Source organism: Postia placenta (genome assembly GCF_002117355.1).
Source record: "Postia placenta MAD-698-R-SB12 unplaced genomic scaffold POSPLAscaffold_5, whole genome shotgun sequence".
NCBI classification, from domain to species: Eukaryota; Fungi; Basidiomycota; class Agaricomycetes; order Polyporales; family Adustoporiaceae; genus Rhodonia; species Rhodonia placenta.
In genome coordinates, this window is record NW_020169836.1 from 1533093 (window position 1) to 1557577 (window position 24485).

The following is a 24485-nucleotide window of genomic DNA, read 5'->3' on the forward strand; positions in this document are numbered from 1 at the left end:
TTAAGATGACTACGGATTGAGGGCCTAGGCACTGAGAGCAGGTAGGGGTATCTCGATGTCCCCCAGCGGAATGTGCTGCTGACATCCGTGCATATCTGTCTCCCCGAAGCTTCCATTCGAATACACTCTGGGAGTCATGTATATACTTAGCACTATCAACATCAAGAACTATACGTCGTAACACACCTTGGAATAGTGAACTTGAACGCGCGGGCTTGCTGGAAGAAAAGACAAGCAAGGACCGTTTCCGGCTTGACGTTGTATGCCCGTGCCAGGATCTCCTTCGTCAATGTCCGGCTGGTCCTCACCGCCTCAAAGATCTCTTCGTTCGGTAGCATCACATCAAAGGTAAGCTCATACGGTCCGCTCTGCGAAAACAAATGTCAGTCTTAATACTTCCAGAACATTCCAGGAGGAAGCACTCACGTTCTTGCTCCGTAGCACCGTCGCGACATCGCGTAGCTTGATCGTCTTGTCTCCACGTGCCACTGCCTCCTGCCATCGCGCGACCGGGTCCGGGCGTTGCGCCCGCATCTCCTTGAGCGCCGCCTCGAGCACCTGCGCCGCGGTAGACTTCTCCTTGACCTGGCGCACGTACGTCGGCCAGCGCGAATTGTCCTTCCCGGGCGTGCCGATCGTCTCGTGGCAGATGGGGAACGGCGCAACGGGGTCGTCGACGTCCATCAGGTGGTACACGGAGAACTCGGACGCTGCGCCGATGTCAGACTCCAGCGGGCTGAGCGGTCCTGCGAGGTTCCCGGCCGTGGCGATCTGCATGGTGTGAGGTGTCAGCAAAGGAGCAGGTAGCTGATCAGAGGGGGTACACGCGCTTGGTAGGGGTATGGACAGTGCAGCGTGGCCACCCGCAGGGTGTTGCATACGCTGTGCGCGAGCTCCTGTGTAGGTGCGAGTACCTCACCAACGATGCACAGCTCGTGAGCAGGAACTATGACCGGCTCGAGCGGGCCCATAACCTGAGCAGTGTGATCAGTGTTCTGGTTCAAGATGCCATATAGTCAAAGAGGTGCACCCCGTTCTTGCCGTATACATGGAACGCGATGCGGCAGTTCTCGCCCTCGAACGTCGGGTTCATACTCCGCCCGTACTGCTCCACGCGCTCGAGCACTGTCTGCGAAATCAAGAACACATGGGAACACGTCCGCGAGGCGCAAGCGACTTGCGGCACTCACGTCGATCTGCGCGATGAGGCCCGGCTCGCGGATCCCGCCGATATATATCGAGCGGAACCCGGTGACCTTGGCGCCCTCGAGCTTGACCTGGTATTTGCGCGGCTCGAAGACGGCGCCGCGAACGCGCACGATGGTCGGCGTCAGCTGTTCGTATGTCGAGTGTTGCAGGTTGAGCTCGCCGCCCGGGCCAGGAAGCAGGTCCGGGCGCGTCTTCTCGTAGAGGGTGTGCGCCGCGACAGAAGTGACGGAGCAGCGCGAATGGTCGTTTGTCGGCTCGAGGTCAAAGCTGTCCTTGCGTACGGTCGCGAAGATCATCGACTGCTTCGGCTCGACACATGTCCCGCCGCATTCCAGCTGCAGATGCACCAGTGAGCGTGGGTTTCTAGCAGCAGGCGTATTATACGTACAATCTGTGGGCGTATAGTTAAAAAGTGACTGGATACTCAAATGAAAGGAAGTACCTTGCCCATGTGCCAAGCGATGCCTGCGTCGATCCCGTGCTTGAGACACACAGCAGCGAATGGCGCAGGATCGTATGCTCTGCCGCCCAGGATGATGTCAACAGGCTCTTCAGCTGATAGAGCGGCTATGTAAGGCTCTGCGCCCATTTGACCTACGACGACCGTCGTCGCATCCACGTCCTCGACTGTAAGAGGGGGGACGGGTCCGCACGGGTTGACCTTGCCACTCTCAATGTTAGTCTTGACCACAGCCTTATCGAACTCAGAGTAGATTTTTGCAACGCGGACACAATAGCCATGTTCGTTCGACAGCTCGCGGATAATGTCGGCGAAGAGGTCCACTTGCGCGTTCGTACCCGAGCCGCCGCAGGATCCGATGAGGACGGGTATTTTGTATTTCACTGCGGCAAACACCAGGGGGGCCAGGTCACGCACGTAGGCTTCGCGCGGACACGTCGTGGTACCAAGAGCGAGCTTTTGGGGACCAGAATCGGTCGAGCCAGAGTCACAGCAGATAGCATGAGGCCGACGCCTCTCGCAATACTCGAGAAATACTGCAGCGTCATAGCCATATCCCAACATTCCCTGGCTATGTCATCGCGAGAATACTCCTGCGTCAAATTGTCATTTTTCACCATGACAGGGATGAATAGAACTCACGGAGCAATGATTCTGACCTCATCCAGAGGGTCGTTATTCGCGAGGACTGTGGCAGTGGCCATTTGAGTACTAGTAGTATCGAGGGAAGAATCTGAAGGCGAGCGTTCAAGTTGTAACTCGGATCAGCCGCACCCCGCTGCAATATATAGACATGCAACGGTGATTCTCTGCATGCTGTACCTGTGATTACAATGGTTCCGTGCCCTACCTCGTCTCCGAGATTTACGGAATTGGCCTAGTCATATGAAATAGTCATTACGAAGTTGGACTTCGTGAAGACGCCAGGAGACGCCGCACCGATCAAGCCGCCGGCCGGCCGGGAGTACTTTCGCATCCCGTTCTTCCCGGCGGCCACAGTATCGACGGCGATAGAGGGCGGCATGGCAGAGGCGGGAGGCTATAAAGCCCTATTTCATGCAAACTCCATGCGATTCTGGGCAGCTGATATCACGTAGAAACTGCACTCACATCGACTGCACATTCACGGAGTTCAGTAGATGCACATTGCAGACATTTCCCGATCCGGCCTGCATCACGTTCCCCTATTCACAGCGAAGCGGCTATATATGGTGCATAGCCATTCATGAATGTCCGGTGTTTGGACGGAACACCTATGATCTAGTGCAGTGAGTCTAGGTCATTGACCTGATCAAATACATGGAATATATCACTACGATGAGATGCGCGTGTGCAACAAATCGTTATCAAATGAAACGCTAGTGGAAAATCTTGGCACGCGATTGAACACACTGATGCATAGTGACTTGGAAGAGGCATGGGCGGGCCAAGAAGCCCGACCTTCGATATGATCACAAAAGGATGATTAGAAGCGTGGCGCCGCCTAGGCCTTGTGCCCTGGCAGGTCAGTCGCAGTCAGCTTGATATAAGCTGGAATCAGTCCGCGTCGCTGATGTGGTTTAAGTTGTCTGTCCGCTGATAGGCGCCGAGCCCCGCTGGGCCCCGATACACCTCTTTTCGGCACTCGCATCCCGCCCGGCACTTCGACCCAGTCTCCCAACACTTCGATTTCGCCTTCGACGCTCTTCGACACCTTCGACGGTGCGCGACGCTTGCTCGAAGCTCGGCACGGTCTTCCCGATGCCTCGTGCGTAGACCTCGGAACATCTTCCGCATTCGGCGAACAATAGGGCCACTTGACGCCGCTCGGCCAAGCGCGCGCTTCGCTCCAAGCCACACCGAAGTAGCCGGTCTTTCCCGATTGGGTATCGAACCTCGCGGCATGCCTTCACGACGGCTACCGGTCCGAAGTGGCCATATGTTGCCCTTCATCTCCGCGTTCGGCATGACGTCATTCTACCGATGGACTTGGTATGTGCCTCTCGGTGAGGCAGGTTCTTGAGGAACAATGCAAAGCCCCTTGTACTCGTATGCCACTCTCGAATAGTCGTAGCGTCCTGTGTAGTATAAAATCGGTCGTACTTCTCTCTAAAAATACAAGATCCGTTCCCCCCCCCTCGAGTTCAGAGCTCATAAGTCGAGTTCGCCCTGCGTCTACGTCCTCAACTGCGTCACTTCGTTCCCCACTGCGTAACCTCGAAACCTCGTCCACTGCGTTCACTCGTCGATACCATCTCGACGAACCTTTCGACTTCGACTATTGTCGAAGAAACTGCGAACCGCGCCCTAGCTAAGTACACCCTATCGAATCGTGTCCCTTCTCTCTACGATACATCGAAGAGCTCTGCCGAGCTTCGATCGTCGCTAACTTTCCACAGCTTCCGAGTAGCTTCGACGACGTGTCGAAGCCACCTCGTACCTACCTGTTTGTTCGTAACCTTTCCCAAGGGCGTTTCTCGTGTTCACTCGAACCGCGGGACACCTTGCTGCTAACTCCCCTCTCATTAGACTATAATCCGTCTCTCTAGTCCCTTTAGGTCGCACCCAGGTTAGGGGTTAGGGTTTCGTAGGTCGTATCACCGCATTATTGACTGACCAGAGCATATCAGGTGGCGAGTCGGCTTCATTTGTCATCCATCCGATTACCTCTTTGCCTTCGGTGCACTTTGTGCTAGTCATAGTCAAAAGCGATGAATCAAGTACTCCACCAATCTATACGCGCGAGGCAATGAGTGACCAAAATATCGATCTACCCAGTGGTTACGCAGGAGCTCGGATTTGAGTCGAGAGCCTCGTGATGCAACCCGGCTTCAGATTTTGTCGACTCTTGAACCTGTACAGCCCGGCTCAAATAAGATCATTGAGGCAAAGTAGGAAAGAGATGCAGAGAACAGCGATCACAGTGATTACCTAGATAAAGCTGGCTCGGATGTTGCAGTGTTAGGATGGCAGTGAATTGTCTGCCGGCACGCGTCGTGTCACGATCATGTGACCGCGTATCAGCTGTCCGAGCCGTTTGAATTGGAGCCGGTTTACTTCTCTTGGAATTCTCATGTGGCAGGCGAGACTGGAATTCAATCGCAAGGCTCGTAATACAATCAGCGAGATATTGCCATGGCTTCACGACGATTGGATCTTTTACGTCACATATACAAACTGCACAATAGACTCGGGAGTCAGGCGACAAGCCAACGCTGCTTTTGTCTAATCGAGGCATTCTGCACGTATCAACGACGCCTGCAGACGCTTCCTGGTGGGTCCATTGATTCATCAATTTCATGCTCTGACCCACCTGCCAGTGCGGCGTCAGTTATTTGCAGATTGCGGCGCACTTTCTATTTACTACACTCATGCCACTGGGAAAAGCACGGGCAGATGACCTACGCAATACGTCAAATGAACTGTGGGAACTTCCTGATTTGAAAGTCTTCTCGGTGCTGTGTGTGCTCGTCTCCAACACATGACCCCAGACCTGCTGCGCATGACCAGGTCTATAGGTTGCGTGGCGTCAGCTTCACCCACGTCACCCACCCACCCATTCTCATAAGGATACTGCATGATCTTGGCATCTTCCTCCCCTAGATCTACGCCTGTCATATCCGGCACGAAAAAGTAGGTTGCGATCATGCCGAGTGCGCCGAATATCGCGGCAACGATGAACGTCCACCTGTAATGGGGCTCGAATGAGCCAGCAACCAGACACCACAGGCAAGTGACCCCCCACCTTTTGCCAAAATTGGTCTGAACGAGCTTGAAAGCCGCAACGCCAGCTGCGGAAATCCCAAAGCAAGTCCCCTGCAGCAGACGGAACGTGGCCGGATTCAGTCAGATGAGTTGAATATTATCATAGACCAATACAGACCTGATGTGGGATATGACCTATGAGAAGCATGTGAGATGGTTTGACTCGAGTTAGACGATACAATACAGACGTACTCAGCGCTCGTGAGCTTTGTTGCAGTAAGAGCACATGCTAATGAAACATGCTTACCGGTTTGGCTACATCAATGCACTCACAAAATCATAAAACACCGTAAGGGGCAAGACGATGCCTATCCCAAAGCATATCCGCCAAACAGTGCTGAGGCGGGCATCTTCTGCGGCAGACAATACAATGAGGAAGACGGAGATAGCGAGCGGTCAGCCAAGTTGTCATCGACATGCGAACATGAGGGAAGTTGAGTGTCGGAATCCGAGTTGTGCGTACGACTAGAGGAAGGTTTGTGGCCATGAGGAATACTGGAGGACAATCATCAGGAGATGCGAAACGATGTGTATATATTTGCCTGACAATTTGCTCTTTCCGTGCTCTTTCCCTCATTCGCAGCTTCACTTGCGCTAGTGGACAACTCTGGAGACTCGCCTCCGCTCTCCTCATGATCGTGAGGTCATTGTCGCATCCCACAAAAAAGATCTGGTAGTTTATAGGAATACGCACCACCCCTACAACTCCCCGTGCGATGGTCATGAACCAGGACAGGCCATCAGGACTCCCGTCCGCGCCATGCGCGGCCGTACATAATGTAGCGCCGTTTATGATAAGAGATATGGTGAACACGAGTCCAGCTTTGCGCCCAATCCTATCGCACACCAGCCCAACGAAACGTTGCTCTATGATCTCTTCTTCTAAGTAAATCACAATTGCCACTTTCACAACGGTAAGCAAGCTTTACTAATAGATCGGCCACGCACTTGATATATGCGTAGAAATGGCTGGAGTATATTTTGTAGGGCATGGTTTCTTGAGGACGACCTGTAGATGTCATGTGAAGTGCAACATTTCCGGCACCAAGGATAGTTGCCCAAACGTTAGTCCTTGTCATGAGGTTTGTGTGATGTTATTTTAAAGTGTCTAAAGTGTCTCGGTGCTGTAATGGCATATGCTGAAGCCACTCACAACCGTCCGAAGCTAAAGTTCGACTCGACGGGGACGTTGCGTCAGCATTGTATAGGAAATAAAGTACTTACGTCCTGTATATTAGAGGAATGCATGTTCGTCAACAAAACAAAAGTACCATTACCACTTCATTCCAAAGGATATGAGTGTGAACAGTCCAGACGAGAAATGGGTAGCCACTACCCATCTCTACCCATCTCTCGTTGGACTGTTTTCGGTGTAGTACACCGAAAGCACGTCCGATGTCACTTCTCCTGAACAAATGACGTCGTGATTGGCATGTATGTCTGTTACAATTCATTAGCGAACCGCTCAACAGCGAGGCTGCTATCATATCCCGCTTCGGATAGAGCGGATTCAGGGAGAGCTTCCATTCTGATATATCATCTAAATCAGACCGCGTACCTTGACTGACCGTTAAATGAAATTCTGCTTTGATTGTGCGGCCTTTGTGGCTTAATCGCGGGGCTAAGCCTGTCAAGAACATTCATTGGCCAAGTTGCCTCGATAACAGGAATCTCGCTCAAGAGGATAGTGGCAGCCAGCCGACAATAATTGCCCGGCCGGGCATGCTGGACCAACGTTTATAAGTTGTATGCACTGCTTCTGAATGTCATCAGTGATATCACCGACACAATATTGATTACACCGACTTCAGTTAAAGGCATGGGCACGGGGTGTCTGAGCACTTGAAGCTGAGGACTCGAGTGACGAATTGAGTAGTGCGCCTGATCACATGACATGACCCCACAAGTGTCGGCTGGCAGAAGGACTCGACGTTGCATATGACTTTCCATTCTCTGCATTGAAACGATTCTTCAAGGCACTCAAATTACGAACTCCATGATATGTACACTCGGGATTGAGGTACATACACATCTCGATACGCGGTTTTGTCGGCGGCTGATAGAAATGGTTAGTCCGTACCATCGCTTGATCAGGCTGCATCGAATTCACACCTTACGTGACCAGTTCCGAGGACACGATAATACTCCATGATTGCCTTATACTATATAAATCCATCGTCAATACTACTTGCCGGGTAACAAATGTTTATCATCATTACAGCCTCAACCGCTGCGGCTTCTATGCAGCGCGACGTGGCCTCGCATCTCATCAATACCATCCAACGGGGACTTGAAGTGACACCGGTGCATACCACCGACAGAAGAGAGAATGTGGTATGCCTTCAGGAACCAGTTTTCAACCAATTGCACACAATCTTGTGAGAACAACGCTGGAAAGACCACCGGCCTCGTTGGACAGTGATTAGCTACCTACGGCGCGCAACATATGTCCAATTCCCACACCGCGACACTGCACTAACCATGTGCCTCGGGCCAGCGGCTACGCTGCACCCAAAAGCAAACACATCCTTGGCCCGCAACGCTTTCAAGTCTCAGCTCATGATATCCACCCGTGTTTCGATGCTGACACATCACTGTATCTCACAGTTAGTTTTTCAGATGAAGTCTCGCTCGTTAATGCGAAGCTACCTACGAGGATCTCGCGATACCATCCGTATCGAACCTGCTTGACTGCATTCTATGATGTCAACAAGGCTGCATACGTACAGGACACTGATTATCTACGGTACAGCTTAGCATGAGACGTTTGATCAGTTCCACGCTGTCATTCACCGCAAGCATGGGAAGCGCTGGCAGATAACCATAGAAAGAGGTGGACACGTTGTGCTAGATGACATTACTCTAACAACCCATATTAACTCAGAACCTCCCGAAGAGGCTCCGTCGTATGTTTTCTTCTACATTCATCTGTACTCTCAGTGATAAATCACCGCGTAGATGAGCACTGGCCCGTATGCCCCACATGAAACCCACGAACTGATTGTTGAAGAAACCATGTGGCTGCAGGGTGCATTGTGCGAATGCATGATATACGGCGTGGAGTTGGCCCTCTTCTTGATCTGCCTCAAGCTCGTTATACAACAGTTCAATCGTCACGACTACAAACGTCCTGCGTCTCTTCTGATCCTCATCACTGTCATCTTCATCTTGGGAACTCTCGCCATATATTCTGATATGGCGATGACTCAATTATCATTCATCAACAATCGGAATTACCCTGGCGGCCCGTCTGCTTACGAAGTTGATATGTACTCGATTCCAACGAATGAAGTCGCGACTGTTTCTTGGGTGATTGGTAACTGGCTCATGGATGCGCTGCTGGTATGAGTAGCCCTTCTCTCATGAGGTGAAGGCAGTTCACAATTCCTTGTCTAGGTTTGGCGCTGCAAGATAATCTTTACAGGCTTTTCTATAGTTCCCCTCTGGGCAGTGATGCTTCTCCCGTGCGGCCTGTTTCTTGCGTCAATCGGTGAGCATCAGGACAAAATATAGGCTCCTCCTTACTTCACATCACAGGAATAGGCCTTGGGATAGTGTATCTCCAGATGACTTGGCGATCGTCTCCTTTCGCGGACATTCATGCCACTGTTCCCTATTTTGCAACCACACTTTCCCTTAACGTTGCTGTAACACTGCTCATCGCGATACGTCTCTTTTACTGCTATCGCTCCTTCACACATATTCTTGGACGACAACATGGATTCCGTTATGCTAAGATAGTTGCAATACTAGCCGAGTCTGCGGCACTCAATGCGACCTTTTCACTCATATTTCTCATTACCCTCGCGCTGCACCATCCATTCTCCGCTTTTGTTGACCAATGCATGACCCCTATACAAGTACGTAGTCCGATCTCGGCCTCAATTGCTGGCCCCGATTGCTGAACTATTCCTCGCGTCAAGTCTGTTGCGTCACTACTCATGATTTTCCAAGCGCAGTCAAAGACGGCGCAAGATGATGAGCATCTAACTTGGCTCCTTCCTCCGGCAAGCGCTGAAATGCTCCGTTGTGATGATACTTCACTCTACACTCCGAGAAATAGCAGATGATGACTCCACGGAAGGTCTGTGACGTTATGACGAAGGCGTTATCTATATACTGAACGAGATACATTTCCAGGGATCACACAGTGATAGATTGTATACAGCCTGTTTCGCTTATGGCATTGTTGGCCTACCGTTCCGACCAGATATCTTTTATGTATCGTGCCTTTTCAGTTGTGTTGTTCTCTCGTCCATTTTTTTCTTCACAACATATGGGGCATATTGTACAGCTGTATCGTGCTAATTGGGTAACTGATTCATCATTCAAATTGACATATTGATCTAAGAGAAAGTTGATAGAATAGCGATGTATTTTGAAAATAGTCTCTGGTATTCCATAGCTTGGCAAACATTTTTAATTTCAGGAAGCATAGATGCTTGTTCTGTACACGCACGTTCGTCCTCAGATACACATAGGGCGACAGCGTGCACCACGCTAGAGCATCAAGGAAAATGAGGACGAGATGTAGTAGATTGCAGCTTATGCCCCTCTCTGCTCCGCACTTACTGTGCAAAGGGCATTCTTTGAGCACTGACTGGCACGTATGTTAACGTTCAGCCAGCTTGGGGGATGTGCGTTTCCCTATACGTAAGATGGAACAAACTAAAGCGGCTTCCGTGACATGACATCCTTCAATTTACGTGCATCATTCATTACTTCAAGTACACCGCTGCTTTGATTGTGCACCTTCGGGCACAACGTGGCAGATACACTCGCTTGGAGTCCTTTCTGTCATCTTGCCTTGTGCATGAACCTGGCGAACTGGTCGACTCTCAGCTTCCGACTGCTAGTTGTGATGTGCGGCTGAGAAGAGAGAGGAACATCATATAATAAATTAAGTCCATTGCTCACGCTGTTGATAAGTAACATAGGACCGATATGGAACTGAATGGTTGTCATTAATCAAATTCGATTTTATGTAATCGCACATCCGGGGTCGGCCAACAGAGCCGCCGGACTTTCCATCTTGGGAAAATGCGCGAGTCATCCTGAGCCCTTCCCAAGATGAAGACACGAATCATGACTGTCTTGCCATCTTCCCACTCGGACCTTAGGGCTAGTCGAAATCTGTGTCTGTTGTTATGTTGCTACTGCTCTGACTTGTTCTGACTCGCCTTTCAGTTGGACCACTCGTTAGTTTGCTTGACATTCCTAGACGACTCGGAATTCACTCTCTCCGCCGCGCTGCATACTGTTGGCTGAGCTGGAGTAGCCGTCGACTTTGGTGGTATGTCAGTATGCTATAATACGACCAACCTGTAACACTGAAAGGGCTACAGCCATGTCTGATCGTTCTACCGTATCCTCCGCTTCTTCATCCTGTTCATCGTCAGTGTCGTCGCCCAGCCTCCCACATACACCACCAAATCTTCACCAAAACACCATCGACCCTGCAGCAAAATGGCTGGTCCAAAAGTTCGGCGGTACGAGTGTGGGGAAGTTTGCGGTTAAAATTGCGGACGATATCATCTCGTGCGTACCCCACTCCCAACCCCTGTGTGTCCTGCGCGTGACTTTCCATGCCCTTCAGGGAGTACATAGACCAGCATAAGGTCGCAATCGTATGCTCAGCACGCTCGGGCTCGACTAAGGCGCTCGGTACCACGAATCTCTTGCTGCGCGCTGCTAAGGAAGCACTGCAGCGTACGAGCAGCCCTTCAGATACCCCGGGTAGCATGACGCCCGCCCTATTCTCTCAAGCTTCGCAAGTCCAGTCTCCAGTAGGCAGCCCGCGGCAGCGCAGCACGTCATCGCCCAGGGAATTGTTCACGCCCGGAGGCTCCTTCAGCATGTCTCAGGCGAATCACGCTCCAGCAGTGTTTAACAGCACGGTCGATATTATCCGCTCGGAACACATCACCGCTGCACGTGCAGCCATCCGGGATTCAGAAATTCTGCGGGAGCTCGAGCTGGAGATTGACCGGGACTGCGATGGCCTACGTTCATTTCTCTTTGCGACGCAGGTACGTCATAATGAACATTCGCTTACTGCGAGCGCTAATGTCAAGTGCAGGTCATCGATGAGATCTCGCCAAGATCGAGGGACAATATTATTGGTTTTGGAGAGCGGTTAGCGTGTAAGGTCATGACAGCCATCCTGAGAGATAGGGTGAGCACGAACACGCTGCCTGAAAGAATTTATACAACTCATCTCTCATCAGGGAATCGATGCGGAATATGTCAGCCTAGAAAACATAGTGCCGCACACAGAAGACGAGGGGTCTTACTCGCACGAGACACTCGGCCAGGACTTCTACGACCGCGTCGCAGAGGCCGTCAGCGAGCGCATTCGACAATGTGGCCCCCGCGTTCCCGTCGTCACAGGTATGTGCCTCATATCGTCTGCTTACCATGTCTGACATTGCGAGCACCAGGTTTCTTTGGACCCGTACCAGGTTCGCTCCTGCGGCAAGTAGGTCGCGGGTACACAGACCTCCTCGCAGCGCTTCTTGCCGCTGGTCTCGGTGCATCAGAATTACAGATCTGGAAAGAGGTCGACGGAATCTTCACGGCAGACCCACGCAAGGTGCCGACGGCACGCCTGATCCCGATCATATCCCCGGAGGAGGCGGCCGAGCTGACGTATTACGGGAGCGAGGTTGTGCACCCGTTCACGATGGAGCAGGTCATCCGGAGGAAGATTCCCATACGCATCAAAAATGTCGAGAACCCGCAGGGCGGAGGCACGGTTATCCACCCGGATGCAGACATGGACGCGGCGCCATACCCCGAGGACGACATGCTTGGGGTGTTCGCAGTGCCCGGAGCGGCACCTACATCCAGGGGAGAACATGGCGATCAAACGGAGCGCAAGCTGCCGACGGCGGTGACGATTAAAGAGCGCATCGTAGTGCTGAATGTGAACTCGAACCGCAAGAGCGTCTCGCACGGCTTCCTTGCGGGCGTGTTCGGCACGCTCGATCGCTATGGTGTTGTTGTCGACCTTATCAGCACGAGTGAGGTGTATGTCAGCATGGCGATCGAGGATGGGCTGGATAAGAAGGTGCTCGACCGCGTCGTGCGGGAGCTCCGCAAAAGCGGAACGGTGAGCAGCCTGCACCCGCTGCTGCAACGTGCGTCTACTTACAACGCCCCTGCACTTCCCAGGTCACCGTCAGCCGTGACATGGCTATTCTGTCTCTCGTGGGCACCCGCATGCGAAATATGGTCGGCATCGCAGGGCGGATGTTCACCACGCTCGGCCAAGGGAACGTCAATATCGAGATGATTAGCCAGGGCGCAAACGAGATCAATATCTCGTGTGTTATCGACGCGCGCGACGCTGTCAAGGCGCTCAATATGATTCACCAAAGCTGCTTGCAGATCAGGCCCGAGGGCGCAAGGGGCAGAGGTGTGTACTGTTCTCTTTGGGTTCGAGACGGTATCTAAATACTCTGTCAATCCAGTTGGACCGTGGCTATTCTGATCACATGCCGCCAACTGCAGCGGTTGGCGAGTTTACAAGAAAGTAGTCTAGAAGAACGTGGCCATATGGCCATTGATGTCGAAAAGTCGCTACATCACAGAGAGCGTGATATCTGATGTACTTACTGACTTGAGTCAGGCGCATATCCTATTAAGCCAACCTTGAGGACCCTTCTTATGGCTGATCCATACTCCGTATCCCAATACTGGACATAGTCATATTCTGATCATGACTACCCTACGCACTGTGCTCAGGTTAAAAGCGCCATGCGTCCCTGGCAGGCTCCGGGCATACCACGAAGGACCATGACTCTGGTATATCCGCTGCATTGTCCGCTGTCTCGCTCATCCAGTCAACACGGAAACGCTGAATTGCCTTCTCTCCGATACAACGAGCCAAAGTATACTGTAATCGCCTACTGAGCGCCATCGTTCTCGGATCTTACATATTTATTGCGGGACAGCGGTTGATATATCGCAAGGCTTCACAGACAAACACCGCCCATCGTCAAGCCGCTGTGAGTGCATTCCGGAGAGGTACGTCGCAAGAACGAGAACTTTGATTCTTGCTCAGAGCAGTTCATCAGGCGCACAAGGCACACATAACACTCACACCTGGACAGACACTTCGCCGCTGCTCGTGGTTCGTGCAAATAAGCATTCATGCCTAATACCTTTAGCGATCTTCAGGTGCGCACGATTACAAGTCGGCCGATTCTAGTATCATTTCGAACTCACCAGCTGAACGGCAGGCGAAGTCGCCATTGGTGGACCTCCTCCGCTGTCGGAAACTCGTGACTCTGTTGTCCAGTCCGCGCAGCTGCCTCGCGCGGAACCCGATTGTGCATAATCCTGGACCACACAGATGGGCCACGGTCGAGTGTTGGGTCACAAAAGATACTTTCAGCGATGAATGACAGTTTAGCCAGACATCGCACGCCCTCGCAAGAGAAAGCGGCAAACGGAATCGTCCACCCCTTCCTTTAGGTTTGCATTTGCTGTAATCGTAGAACCTAGTTGTATCATTCGAGTTGGAGCCTACTAGTTGTACTTGTGTTTAATATGCTACTTGACCCCGAATGGCATGTAATTAATGGATACTGGGGACGAGGACAGGCTGCTGAGCTCGTTGCCCTGCTAATGTAGAAACTCACCGCCGAAAGCCATACACGACGGGCCAGCTTCTTTGCTCTTCGTCCAAAGTGAACTCGGCCGTCATGTTGGCGAGTACTGCCAAGGCGTCCGTTAGCGGCGGCATTGTTTGCTTCTCAAATGTACATAGGGCAGCAGTGGCGCCGCATCCATGTCCCTGCAGACTATAGCTACGCGTTATGGACTAGACGACACGAGCTGAGTCCGTGGACTTTGGTACACGACGCCGGTGTACGCGGTGCGCATCACTCTGGAAGCACTCAAATCCTATCAACGAGGACGCATGTACCAGAGACAGCGACTGCAGGAATGGGAACGAGAGGCAGGACATAGCGATCAGGTCCCAGACACGCTAGGAGCACTCAATTTCCTTCCGCCCGAACTAGGCATGAGTGCCTTGCTTGCTGTATCACGACACGGGAACACGACCACCAAGGCACCGATCGCTACGGTCAGTTGTCTGCACACAGTAACCAACGCACCACAGCCTCTCGCTGATGCATCATGCCCCTGGATGTCTGCAGAAACCGAGCGGTCTCGCGCACTTGTATTCCAGATACCGCGTCCGTCGGGATTCGGGATTCGGGTGGTCCGGGAGCCGAAGAATGCACACACATGGACACACGTGCGATGCGAATGCTGGCGAAGACGTATATGCCCCTGGGGAAGGGGGTGGTGAAGAGAAGGCACGCACGACCGTGATATGGTGGTGTCTGGGCCTTCTTCGTCAAAGGCTATCACACGTCGAAGAGTGCTCCGCGCTGGCGCCCACAGTGAGCCGTGCACGTTGGCGGATCCGGTAGCGGCAGGGCACGGATGCCGCGCGCACGCCTCCGCGAGGTTTGCAACCGGTCTGAGCTGTCAGCGCTCGCCCTGCACCCTGAGTTGCTGTACCCACTGGCTCTGCACACGGCCGCATTACCGTTATCCGGGGCTATGCCACCGGCGGCGAGCGTGCAGGCACAGGCACCCTCGCTGATCCTGATCCCCAGGGAACCGCTCGAGTAGGAAGAGCCCCAATCCCAGTGCAGCGGAACCACAACCCATACGCAGCATGCGCGTAGATGCCCCTGCGGCGGATGAGCGCGCATGTCCTCGGTCGTGCTCAGCACAGGGCGGCAATCCCACAGGCACGATTACTCCCGAGGCCTCTTCGAGCTGCGGGACCGGTCTGGCAGTCCCTGTCCCTGAGCCAGCGAGATGACGACGTACTCGTGTGACTTCCAAGGCCGTTGCATAGAGCGAGGCCTGAAGACGCGGGCGTCTGAGTGAACAACGCTGGAGACACGGACGGTGGATTTATGCAGGTGTCCGTTGGCTATCGTCTGCGGGAGGTGAAATATCGATGGTGTGTGCCTGGGCGGCCTGGGTGTATGCATCTGTTACCCGCGGACCAGCAGTCTACAGTAAAGAAGGGACAAATACCAAGAAACCCGGTATGACGTATACACCTGGACGCGTCCGTCGCTGCGATAGGCGCACGCAAGAGGCAAGAGCGCGCGGAACACCTATGGTATGAGATGGGGGTGGCCCAGAGCTCGTGGAGATGCGCTGCGCCCATGCGGGAACGCTTGGTCAGTCGGAGCGCCAGCTCCCCCAGGACAGGAGATACATACGTGCGCCGAAGCACGCAGACAAGTACATGCAGGCATCGACAGCAAGGCGCCGCCACAGCGCAAACGCTCGCAGGAACTCGCCGAGAAGCGTCGAGACACCCTGGGCGTCCTGGGGCGTGTCCGTCATACGCCGCTCCAATAGCCTTTCGATGATCCTCAACGTGCAACACCCACCGGGCCTGCCTAATCATGCTTACCGCGGGTCCGACGGCTGCGCCCCGGATGTCTCAATCCTTGGAGCGGGCTCCTGACCTGCGGCGCACGCCTGCCGCTCTTGCACAGACGTGCCTGGTGAATTTGAATGCGAGGGCACGCCACAATAGGCGCGTGATAGAGTTGTGCGGGGGAAGACCGATCGGCCAGGGCGAGCGTGCAGGGTGCAGGTCGTCCTGCGCCCTCGAGATTCGCGTGGTAAGACGGAAAAAAAAACACTGGTGTCATCAGGACGCGTCGCAGGCGTCGCAGCGCAGCAGTGTGAGCTCTTCAGCCAGCGTGCTGCCATCCGGTGGATGCATGAGCACGCCCGATGCGCAGACGGGCTCACGCGACGTGCATCGTGAGACATCTCGCGATGGCCCCCGATATATGTCGGCGGCTGCAGCTTAGCAATGATTAACTGTGATACGGCGGTTACACGCTCGCGATAAGTAATAGAGAAACACTGGCCGCGGGCGTCGCGATACGTGGCCTTGCCGCACGCCAGGCTGCACGCATGCACCTTCATTACGACCGTGGGTAACACCCGTCCCAGCATTTGGGCGCGCGCTGAGGTCCTCGATGTCAGGATGGCTGCTGCGCGAAGACCCGAAGATGCCCACCCCGAGGAAAAGAAGTCGCCCCTGGGAGTGGGTGTGGCGTACCCATCGCGGTGCAATTGAGCGAAGCTCCCAAGTGTCATAGCGGCTGGGCGTTATCGGTATCTCCTTCGGCTGTAGTGCAAGCAAGAGTGGGGCTGCCAAAACGCTGGCGCAGGGCTTAGTGCTGCGATCATCGGCAAGCTTCCGGACTAGATGTGAACAGTTTGCTGGCCAGCCCCATACTAGACATCCGCAATTGGTATTGCCTTGGACAAAGCGGGCCTATGCTGGTTGCTGGTTGACACAGACATGACGACGTGTGAGGAGGCTCATAGCTGTGCGCTTTAGGACCGCAACCATGGGCACCTGGCGTTAACTCCAGCATCCCGCGTCGCGCGTGCAGAGTTGTTGGCTCAACAGAAAGGCATTTAAGAAAGCGGATGCATGGGCTTCCGGCGACTGCAAAGCCGGGACAGTATACCGGCCGCCCGCACTGGACCCAAAGAGGAAGCTGCTGCCAACTATCTCCAGGGGATGCTGGTAGACAGGGCGTAGTCATGGCCCGAGTTGACCATGCCGGCGCCACAACGGGGTGATGAGATAGGTGGATAGACCGGAGTCTGTTGTCTGTGTGCCTGGGCGGTAGGCAAGCACTTCGACTATGGGTGTCGTGATCAGGCACGGACGGAGCAGCGGAGGGAAAACGAGACCCAGATCCTGCGAAGGCGGCGGAAGCCGCCAGGCACATGTGCGCCGATGGGCACGTTGCAGTACTTGTAGATCTAGAATGAGCACCTCAGCATATTCATGTTGCAGGTGTCCGCTCACTCGCCGGTAGTCTACCTCCGCGGGGCAAGCGCACTGAACACGCTGCACCGTGTGTATATGCGCGCGCGCGCGGTGTCGCGAAACGGGGTAGTCCTTGGGCGAAGATTGGGATTGTGGGAGAAGATGGCGTGTCGCGAGGGATCCACCAAACGCTTGCCAGGCTTGTGTGGGCGTTCCGGGATTGATGCCTTGATTGACTGCGGCACTGAGGTCCTCGGACTTTGTTCTCGACCCCAAAGCATGGCTACGTTGCCAAAGTCGAGGGTCTGAGTAAACCCAAATATCGAGGTCGTGCGAGGACAGAGGCCGGCTCAGAATATTAAGGGCCAGTCAGACGCATGTGCATGCATATGCGCTCGAGATAGACGCCCGCCAGAGGATATGTCTCAATCACTCAACATTCGCGCTCCGCCATCCAGTGCCCGGCTCCCCAGCCTTTCCTCCCCGAATCCCTCGTCCTTCCTTCCCTGATCCCGCCAGCATCCTCGCGACGACCCCCACCATGCCTGGACGCGACCCCCCAGACAACGACCCCCTAGATGCCGTCCTCCGTCCACCCATCGACGAGACCCTGGAGGAGAAGTCATTCCGTCTCGCTGCAGAGGCGGAGGCACATCGCATCAGCCAAGAGATTGACGAGAGCATACGCCAGGAAAAGCTGCAGAAAAAGAAGGCGCGCGTCGTGAGGTTGCTACTGCTGGGCCAGAGCGAGTCAGGTGTGTGATCCGCTCCGCCATGTCCGTGCTCGTGTTTCTCGTTTAATGGGTGCGTGTAACGGCGGTGGCCTCGATAGCTGCCGGAATAGCAGACGGACGGCGCGTACGTACGCGCTGTCTTCCGCGCTCGTCGGCTTGCACTAGTGCATCGACGCCATTAGCAGGGAAATGCAGTATGCCCTTGGAAGAAGTCTCTGGTGGTTGCACGGCGCCCCTACGCCGCTCAGGCTCAAGCCTCGGCTATTGACTGCTGAGGCAACATAATGTAGAGATGTGTGTCCGGACGGTCTGGAATGGGCCTAGTTGCCTCATGGCAGTCTTGCTTCCAATATTCGATGTTGTCTGGTGCTGTGTCACCACGCAGGAGCACATCCGAGACTTTGTTAGAATGTAATGTCAAAGCTTGTCTGACGTGCTTTCCATGACACGCAGGGAAGTCTACAACTCTACGACGTGAGTGCTCCTCGTTACGTGCATCTGGCTGCCGTTACACATGCGTCCCCCAGAGTTCCAGCGACTATACACGCCCTCGGCATTCCGCGAAGAGCGTATTCTCTGGCACGCCATCATCCAGCTCAACCTCCTGCGCTCCGTCCACATCATCCTCGACGCGCTCGCCGACGTCCGCGCACACGAGCTCCCCGTCCCCCCGCCACTCGCACTCGCCCCCGCGCTCGCATTCGACCTCCCCCCACACGTGCTCGACCCTGCCTTTGCACACACCTGGCCGCGCCCGCACGGGTACGGTGCCCCCGCAGTCCCGCCCGCCGCGCCCTCGATGCGCTCGCGCCGCACGACCCTGCACAGCGACTCCGCGTCGGACCCCGACAGCGACTCGGCCTCGCTCCCGCTGCACCACCCGCCGTCCGCGCTGCTCCCCGCGCATCTCCACGCCCTGCGCGCGCGCCTCGTGCCGCTGCAGCACGTCGAGGCGCGCCTCATCGCGGCGCTCGTGCCGCCGAGCGAGGACGCGCCGTACCTCCCCGCGCAGCTCTGCGGCGGGTACGGCAGCCCGGGGCGCGGGGTGCGCGCGCGGCACGCACGCGCGGATTCGGACGCGGCAGGCGAGGTGTTCGTACGCCCGGGGGCGGCGTGGAAGCGTGCGGTGCGCCCGGAGGGCCGGGGATGCGGCCTGGGCGTCGGCGGGGGGCGCGAGCTCGCGGAGGAGGCGCAGGCGCTGCTGGTCGCGTGCCGCGCGGACCTGATGGCGCTCTGGCGGGACAACACGGCGCGGACGGTGTTGAAGCGGCGGAAGATCCGGCTGGAGGAGAGCCCGGGGTTGTGAGTGCTGCTTGCTGTGCCTGCGGTGTAGTGAGCTGAGTGTGGATGCATACGTGCGCGCGCAGCTTTCTGGATGACCTCGACCGCGTGACGCAGCCGCATTATCAGCCATCGGATGGTTCGTGCTCTGGCGTGGCTGTCTGTGCGCTGCTGAAAACACCGATGGTACAGATGACGTGCTGAAGGCGCGGCTCAAGACGGTCGGCGTGTCCGAGTATCGGTTCGAGATGGAGGCGGGCTCGGAGCAGGGGACACAGTGGCGGATCATCGACGTGGGCGGATCGAGGAGCCAAGTGCGTGTTCCCGTGTACATTTCCGCGAGTGCGTGCTCACGTGTTGTTTGTGTCCTGCCACTGTGCGCGCAGCGCCGTGAGTCGTTTCAGACATTGGGATGCAGTGTTGGCACTATGCTGATGGCGAGCGTGTGGGCGATCGAAAGAAACATGGGTCCCATTCTTCGATGATGGTGCGTGTCAGATCGTGCCCTGTCCGCGTTATCTCGCGAAGGCCGGCGCTGATGTAGACCCTTGTTCTCAGTTGATGGTGCGTTCTGACTTTCGAGCAGCCTGACACCGCCGTATATCTCAAGGTCACATGTAGCGATCATCTTCCTCGCGCCCATATCGGGCTTCGACCAAACGCTTGCGGAAGACAAGAGCGTGAATCGGCTCGTGAGCACCTGTATTCCGACGCGTTGTTATCGCGGGCTCGCTGACCCCTTGTGCTGGCAGGAAGACAGCGTGCTCCTCTGGAAGGCTGTGTGCGCGAACAAGCTTCTCGCTCGCGTGAACCTCGTGCTCTTCCTGAACAAGTGCGACATCCTCGCCGCGAAGCTCGCGTCTGGCGTGCGCCTCGCGAAGTATGTGCGCAGCTTCGGCGAGCGCGCCAACGACTCGGAGACGGCGGAGAAATGTGCGTGTTCCAAGTCGCAGGGATCCTTTCGTACGTGAAAGTGATCGCTCATCTTTCTTACGGGCGCCGCAGACTTCCGCAGCAAGTTCAATGCCATACACCGGGAGTACTCGCCAATCCCGCGCAAGTTCTACGGGTTCTGCACTTCCGTGACGGTCAGCCCTGTGTCGCCGTCTTGGAGGAAGGGATCATTTTGAGCTCATCTGGACACTTTCCCACAGGACACAAAGACGACTGGCGGCATCATTGCATCCGGTACGCTTGTCCGTGTGCCCATGTATCGAGATTTGTGGCTGAAGGCGTCCTGATACTATACAGTACGAGATATGGTCGTGCGAGAACACCTCCGCGCATCGAAACTTCTATGACCGAACGTCTTCCCGACCACGACCACGACCACGACCCTGACTGATACGACGACAACCCGTTTTTTACTCATCCGAGCCACATCGCGCCGACGGCGTGCGGACGGACTGGCCCTGGCCCTGGGCAGATACCTCCTCTACCCCCTCCATACCCGCCATAGACGGCAACGCATACTTGAGTGACGCACATTGCTCTAGTCGACGATCCAGCGCCAGACGCCCGATCGCGTCTGGTGGCAGAACATGATGGCTCCTGTGTACATGTCAACGCCCCTCCCGCGCACGTTGGACAGCTGTCTCGCGTGGGCGGTGCGGTTCGGTCACCAGCAGCATCAGCGCGCAAACGTCTCGCCTCTCGTGATGCTTCCCCTAAAAGGCCTGCACGTTGGCGTGAACGCGGGAGATGCGTTGCGTTTCGTGTCACTATCCCTGCAGATATGTATGCAATCTGTCGATATAGCCCCTCCCCCCTGTCCGAACCACCCCCACCCCCCTTTCAGCATCTATGCGGATCTCACTTGCATTGAACGATGGATCTATATATATCTCATAGCGTGTAATGTAGCTTTTTTGGACCTGTAATATAGATGCAACAGTATGCCACCATAGGGCGCGGTGATTGTACATATGGAATCATTTACCCACGCAATAGTGACTGGCCATGATGTCGGGGAATCCCTCTAATGACCTTCAGAAACCCGACGAAAGCAAGCTCGCGCGTGAGGTCTTGAACACTCATTAATCTATATATTTGACCGAATCGAATAGTACAGACGCTGCATGTATTAGTGGACCGGTGAGAAACAGGGATACAACATGTAGATACATCGGGAAGAAGAACATTATCGAAGCGATTCGCCGCTGGCGTTGAGGGTACTATTACTGCCGTTCGCGATGTCATTGTACAGTGCCATGATTATTTTGAGCATAGTCGGTCATTTAAGACAGAAGCACGTTCACCATCAGTGACGACTTCTCGCACCACCGTAATATCGACCTTCGGAAGGTCACACTCGTGCTCCGAACGTGACGAGCTGGTTTGCAGGTCGCGAAACTGGATTGTGTTCGACCTCTGTCGAGTTACGGACGTCGCCTGAGTGCTGATCGTCTCCGTCCACGTCTTGCCGGAAGCAATATAGTATATTATAACGAGCGAGGCGACAGTCTGGCGCAGAATTCCGCGATTCGGTGAGGAGGGAAATATATAAACTTGTGTGTGGCCACACACCTGACTCTGGCTTAGTGCTTGAAGGAAAACAGACGATAGCGGGTTGTTCAGAACCAAGGGAACCAGGAATAGGATCGAGAAAACCGAGTAGAACGCAGCGGACTCGGCGAGGATGGCGGCCAGATAGGTGTAGTGAGACACGTAGGCGGGACCAAGTGCGCGGCCCAAGCGCCAGCGGTGGTACAGGAGACGTGAAACTATCAGGATGGTAACGACGATATTAAGGGCCAGAGTCGTGGCGAAGTAAGGCACAGTGAAGTCAACCGAGTTGAAAGGAGATGACTTTGATGTCTTGACGAGATATAGGATGCCGAGACCTTTGAATCCGATCAGACCGTGAAAACAGGAATTCCGGGGCACAAGCTTACTGATTGATGCTAGGAACATTATGCAGGGAACTAGCATGACGAGTCGTAGTGACCTCTGAGAAACACCGGAGAAAATCACGAGTGATCTCCAGACCTGACAAACGGCCGGCATGCGATGAACGACTTTTGTTGACTGATTGCGGTAAACTTACAAGTAGAGCGTCCATAAACCAGTTCCCTACGACCATGGCAACTACCCCGACTTCGTCAACTGGAATCCAGTACATCTGGACCTCGTACGCCGCAGGACCACCAGGGAAGTTTCTGTCGTTGATGAACGACAGCTGAGTCATGTCCGCTATGCTGTACATCAGAAGGGTACCGAGTGTAAACACAGTCGTAATGAATGCTAGAAGAATGCACTGCCGTTTGTAGTTTGCCCGCCTCATCTGTTGCACAAGAAGTTTGAAGCAGATGATGAACAGCGTTACTTCCACGCCGTACAAGATACCGCTGAGCATGGCACCCTGTAGCCATTCGGTCTCTGCGACCAGGTCGTGATGTGACTCGTCCGGTGCATACGGGTTGACCATGAGCACTGATTTCTGGAGATAAATTAGCCTTTTCGAACAGTGGGTTTGAGGGAAGGTTGTCCGCTACTCACAATCAAAGCGATCCACTTGCGTTCCACAGTACACTGAGCACGTTTGCACGCGGCTTGCGAGTTTTAATATGCGCAGCCTGCCGATTAAGGCTTGGTGGAGAAGCTCGTGAAACCTCTGATATACGAGCGGTCCGCGGACAGGTAGATTTGATATATATGGCTGTGTCGCGGACCACTGCCGCCTCGTTGCGTCTAAACAGTCCGTATACGGAACGCCATGGCGTAGAGTGTTGGGTTGCTCATTTATACCAGCTGTATACATATAGGGTGCATTGATTAGGGCTTCAGAAAAAGTCACTGTTCCGTAGTGCGCATGTCGGGGAAGATATCCGAACATTATTCTTACACCGCCCATAGCTCAAGAGCTGAGCGATGCATCAAACTCACTTGTCACGATCATGCCCTTTTTGGGTTTGACACCATCAAATGGAAGCGACTGCTACCAGTCAGGTGAAAGATAAGAGTCACCGTCCATTCGATGAAGGGCTTATCATGTCATGATAAACTTACTACATTGCCCCACCCCCGTAGACATGGCGTCTGTGTGGTCATCAACGCGCCACTTATTGACACATTCGCTCCGTGTTTGAGTCGGGGTCAAGGACGTTCACGCGTAGGCCCTTCAAAATATACCTGGTATTCGGGTTTATATGGCGGGGCCTTGTGTGTGGGGTAAAACACAAGGGAAGCAGCAATCGACAAATCTAACCTACCTTTGCTGCATGAGGAAGACTGCAAGGGCAGTATTTAGACTTACATGTGTGTTCTGTGAGTAGGTACATTCAAAATTGCCGCTTCAATCTCGGTGGAAAACAAGCGACTTTTCGCTGCTTTTGAGCGCCCAAATGTGGCTGAAGGTCGCTGAAAGGGTCGCTGAAAGTGTCACAGATGACTAAGCGTGATGCAGCCGTGATTTGATCACGTTCTCGGTTCGCGAAGGGCTGATCAGCCAATCAGAATGGCGAATCATGCAAGCGTGACATAGCTGTAAGCCAGAATCTGCGAGCGCTTGCGCCAAGCAGTCGCTTATTTGTCGCTGTTCGAGGAGGGGAGCTCAGATTCTGCTCGCTGCTTTTGGACGCTTAAATGCCGCTTGTTTTCCACCGAGATTTAAGCGGAAATTTCGAATGTACCTAGTGTCATCCATAGAGATAGGGTCCTGATGGCGCCGTGGACCGTTCCTTGTCGCGATCACATGACGTCAAGCCACGCAGCCGAGATAAACTCACCAGACTTGCTTCACTCTCCAGTACTACTTCTATATAGTATTCAAATGCTTTGAATAGCACGCTGTCCACGCTTCTTCTCCTTCATCCTTATATGTCGCGCACACCATCAAGAAGGACCAACAGTCGCAGACTGCGAGCTTTTATTCTACCCCAGTGATGTTCGAGACAGGGATGACTCGCAGGTGTGTAACCATGATGGTTTTCCAACGACGTTGCATTCACTGAAATTTACTTGAAGACGACGAGGTCTCGGAGAGCATGCATTAGGACGAGGATAAGCCCAAAGCTGTGTTGGGAGCGGAGGGTCTACTGCAAAACTACTGCAGTGACTTTCGGAGCGCGTACATCCTGGTGGTTCATCCCGCGCCTGCTCGCCGCCCCCTACGTTACTGCGTGAAGGCACAATCACGCATTTTGGAGATCTGCTGGCGTTGAGATTTCTATCAGAGCGCGCGTATATTTTGTCTCGAAATTCTGTGTCTTGC

The 24485-nt window shown here is 54.3% G+C and overlaps 8 protein-coding genes across 8 annotated transcripts; 4 read left to right on the forward strand and 4 right to left on the reverse strand.

The window, feature by feature from the left end:
• Nucleotides 1-24: 24 nt before the first annotated feature.
• Nucleotides 25-2693, reverse strand: POSPLADRAFT_1033185 (hypothetical protein; the record flags this gene model as incomplete). Its single annotated transcript, XM_024476916.1, has 11 exons — nt 25-127; nt 187-368; nt 427-771; nt 882-974; nt 1031-1129; nt 1191-1544; nt 1598-1600; nt 1652-2240; nt 2312-2402; nt 2492-2546; nt 2571-2693. 11 exons carry the CDS (start codon nt 2691-2693, stop codon nt 25-27), a joined length of 2037 nt encoding a protein of 678 aa, XP_024340359.1.
• Nucleotides 2694-5061: 2368 nt separating this feature from the next.
• On the reverse strand, nt 5062-6405 carry POSPLADRAFT_1139761 (hypothetical protein; the record flags this gene model as incomplete). The annotated part of the gene is made up of 5 exons (XM_024485083.1): nt 5062-5160; nt 5201-5336; nt 5394-5464; nt 6108-6336; nt 6362-6405. The coding sequence occupies 5 exons, from the start codon at nt 6403-6405 to the stop codon at nt 5062-5064; spliced, it is 579 nt and encodes a 192-aa protein (XP_024340360.1).
• A 2023-nt stretch (nt 6406-8428) lies between these two features.
• POSPLADRAFT_1139140 (hypothetical protein) lies at nt 8429-9483 on the forward strand (the record flags this gene model as incomplete). The annotated part of the gene is made up of 4 exons (XM_024485001.1): nt 8429-8755; nt 8810-8903; nt 8951-9273; nt 9337-9483. 4 exons carry the CDS (start codon nt 8429-8431, stop codon nt 9481-9483), a joined length of 891 nt encoding a protein of 296 aa, XP_024340361.1.
• Nucleotides 9484-10760: 1277 nt separating this feature from the next.
• POSPLADRAFT_1033187 (hypothetical protein) lies at nt 10761-12905 on the forward strand (the record flags this gene model as incomplete). Its single annotated transcript, XM_024476917.1, has 7 exons — nt 10761-10951; nt 11010-11442; nt 11493-11588; nt 11641-11803; nt 11875-12524; nt 12587-12830; nt 12886-12905. The coding sequence occupies 7 exons, from the start codon at nt 10761-10763 to the stop codon at nt 12903-12905; spliced, it is 1797 nt and encodes a 598-aa protein (XP_024340362.1).
• A 733-nt stretch (nt 12906-13638) lies between these two features.
• POSPLADRAFT_1140450 (hypothetical protein) lies at nt 13639-15147 on the reverse strand (the record flags this gene model as incomplete). The annotated part of the gene is made up of 5 exons (XM_024485173.1): nt 13639-13885; nt 14059-14213; nt 14539-14716; nt 14751-14790; nt 14829-15147. The coding sequence occupies 5 exons, from the start codon at nt 15145-15147 to the stop codon at nt 13639-13641; spliced, it is 939 nt and encodes a 312-aa protein (XP_024340363.1).
• A 714-nt stretch (nt 15148-15861) lies between these two features.
• On the forward strand, nt 15862-17482 carry POSPLADRAFT_1045885 (hypothetical protein; the record flags this gene model as incomplete). The annotated part of the gene is made up of 6 exons (XM_024478885.1): nt 15862-16083; nt 16117-16228; nt 16321-16517; nt 16716-16806; nt 17116-17217; nt 17286-17482. The coding sequence occupies 6 exons, from the start codon at nt 15862-15864 to the stop codon at nt 17480-17482; spliced, it is 921 nt and encodes a 306-aa protein (XP_024340364.1).
• A 317-nt stretch (nt 17483-17799) lies between these two features.
• POSPLADRAFT_1138801 (hypothetical protein) lies at nt 17800-21190 on the forward strand (the record flags this gene model as incomplete). The annotated part of the gene is made up of 12 exons (XM_024484951.1): nt 17800-18013; nt 18446-18466; nt 18520-18635; nt 19131-19294; nt 19360-19412; nt 19466-19587; nt 19692-19760; nt 20026-20206; nt 20279-20361; nt 20428-20469; nt 20770-21010; nt 21159-21190. The coding sequence occupies 12 exons, from the start codon at nt 17800-17802 to the stop codon at nt 21188-21190; spliced, it is 1338 nt and encodes a 445-aa protein (XP_024340365.1).
• Nucleotides 21191-21487: 297 nt separating this feature from the next.
• On the reverse strand, nt 21488-23306 carry POSPLADRAFT_1139052 (hypothetical protein; the record flags this gene model as incomplete). The annotated part of the gene is made up of 6 exons (XM_024484988.1): nt 21488-21736; nt 21800-22090; nt 22320-22712; nt 22772-22804; nt 22896-23023; nt 23282-23306. 6 exons carry the CDS (start codon nt 23304-23306, stop codon nt 21488-21490), a joined length of 1119 nt encoding a protein of 372 aa, XP_024340366.1.
• Nucleotides 23307-24485: the final 1179 nt, after the last annotated feature.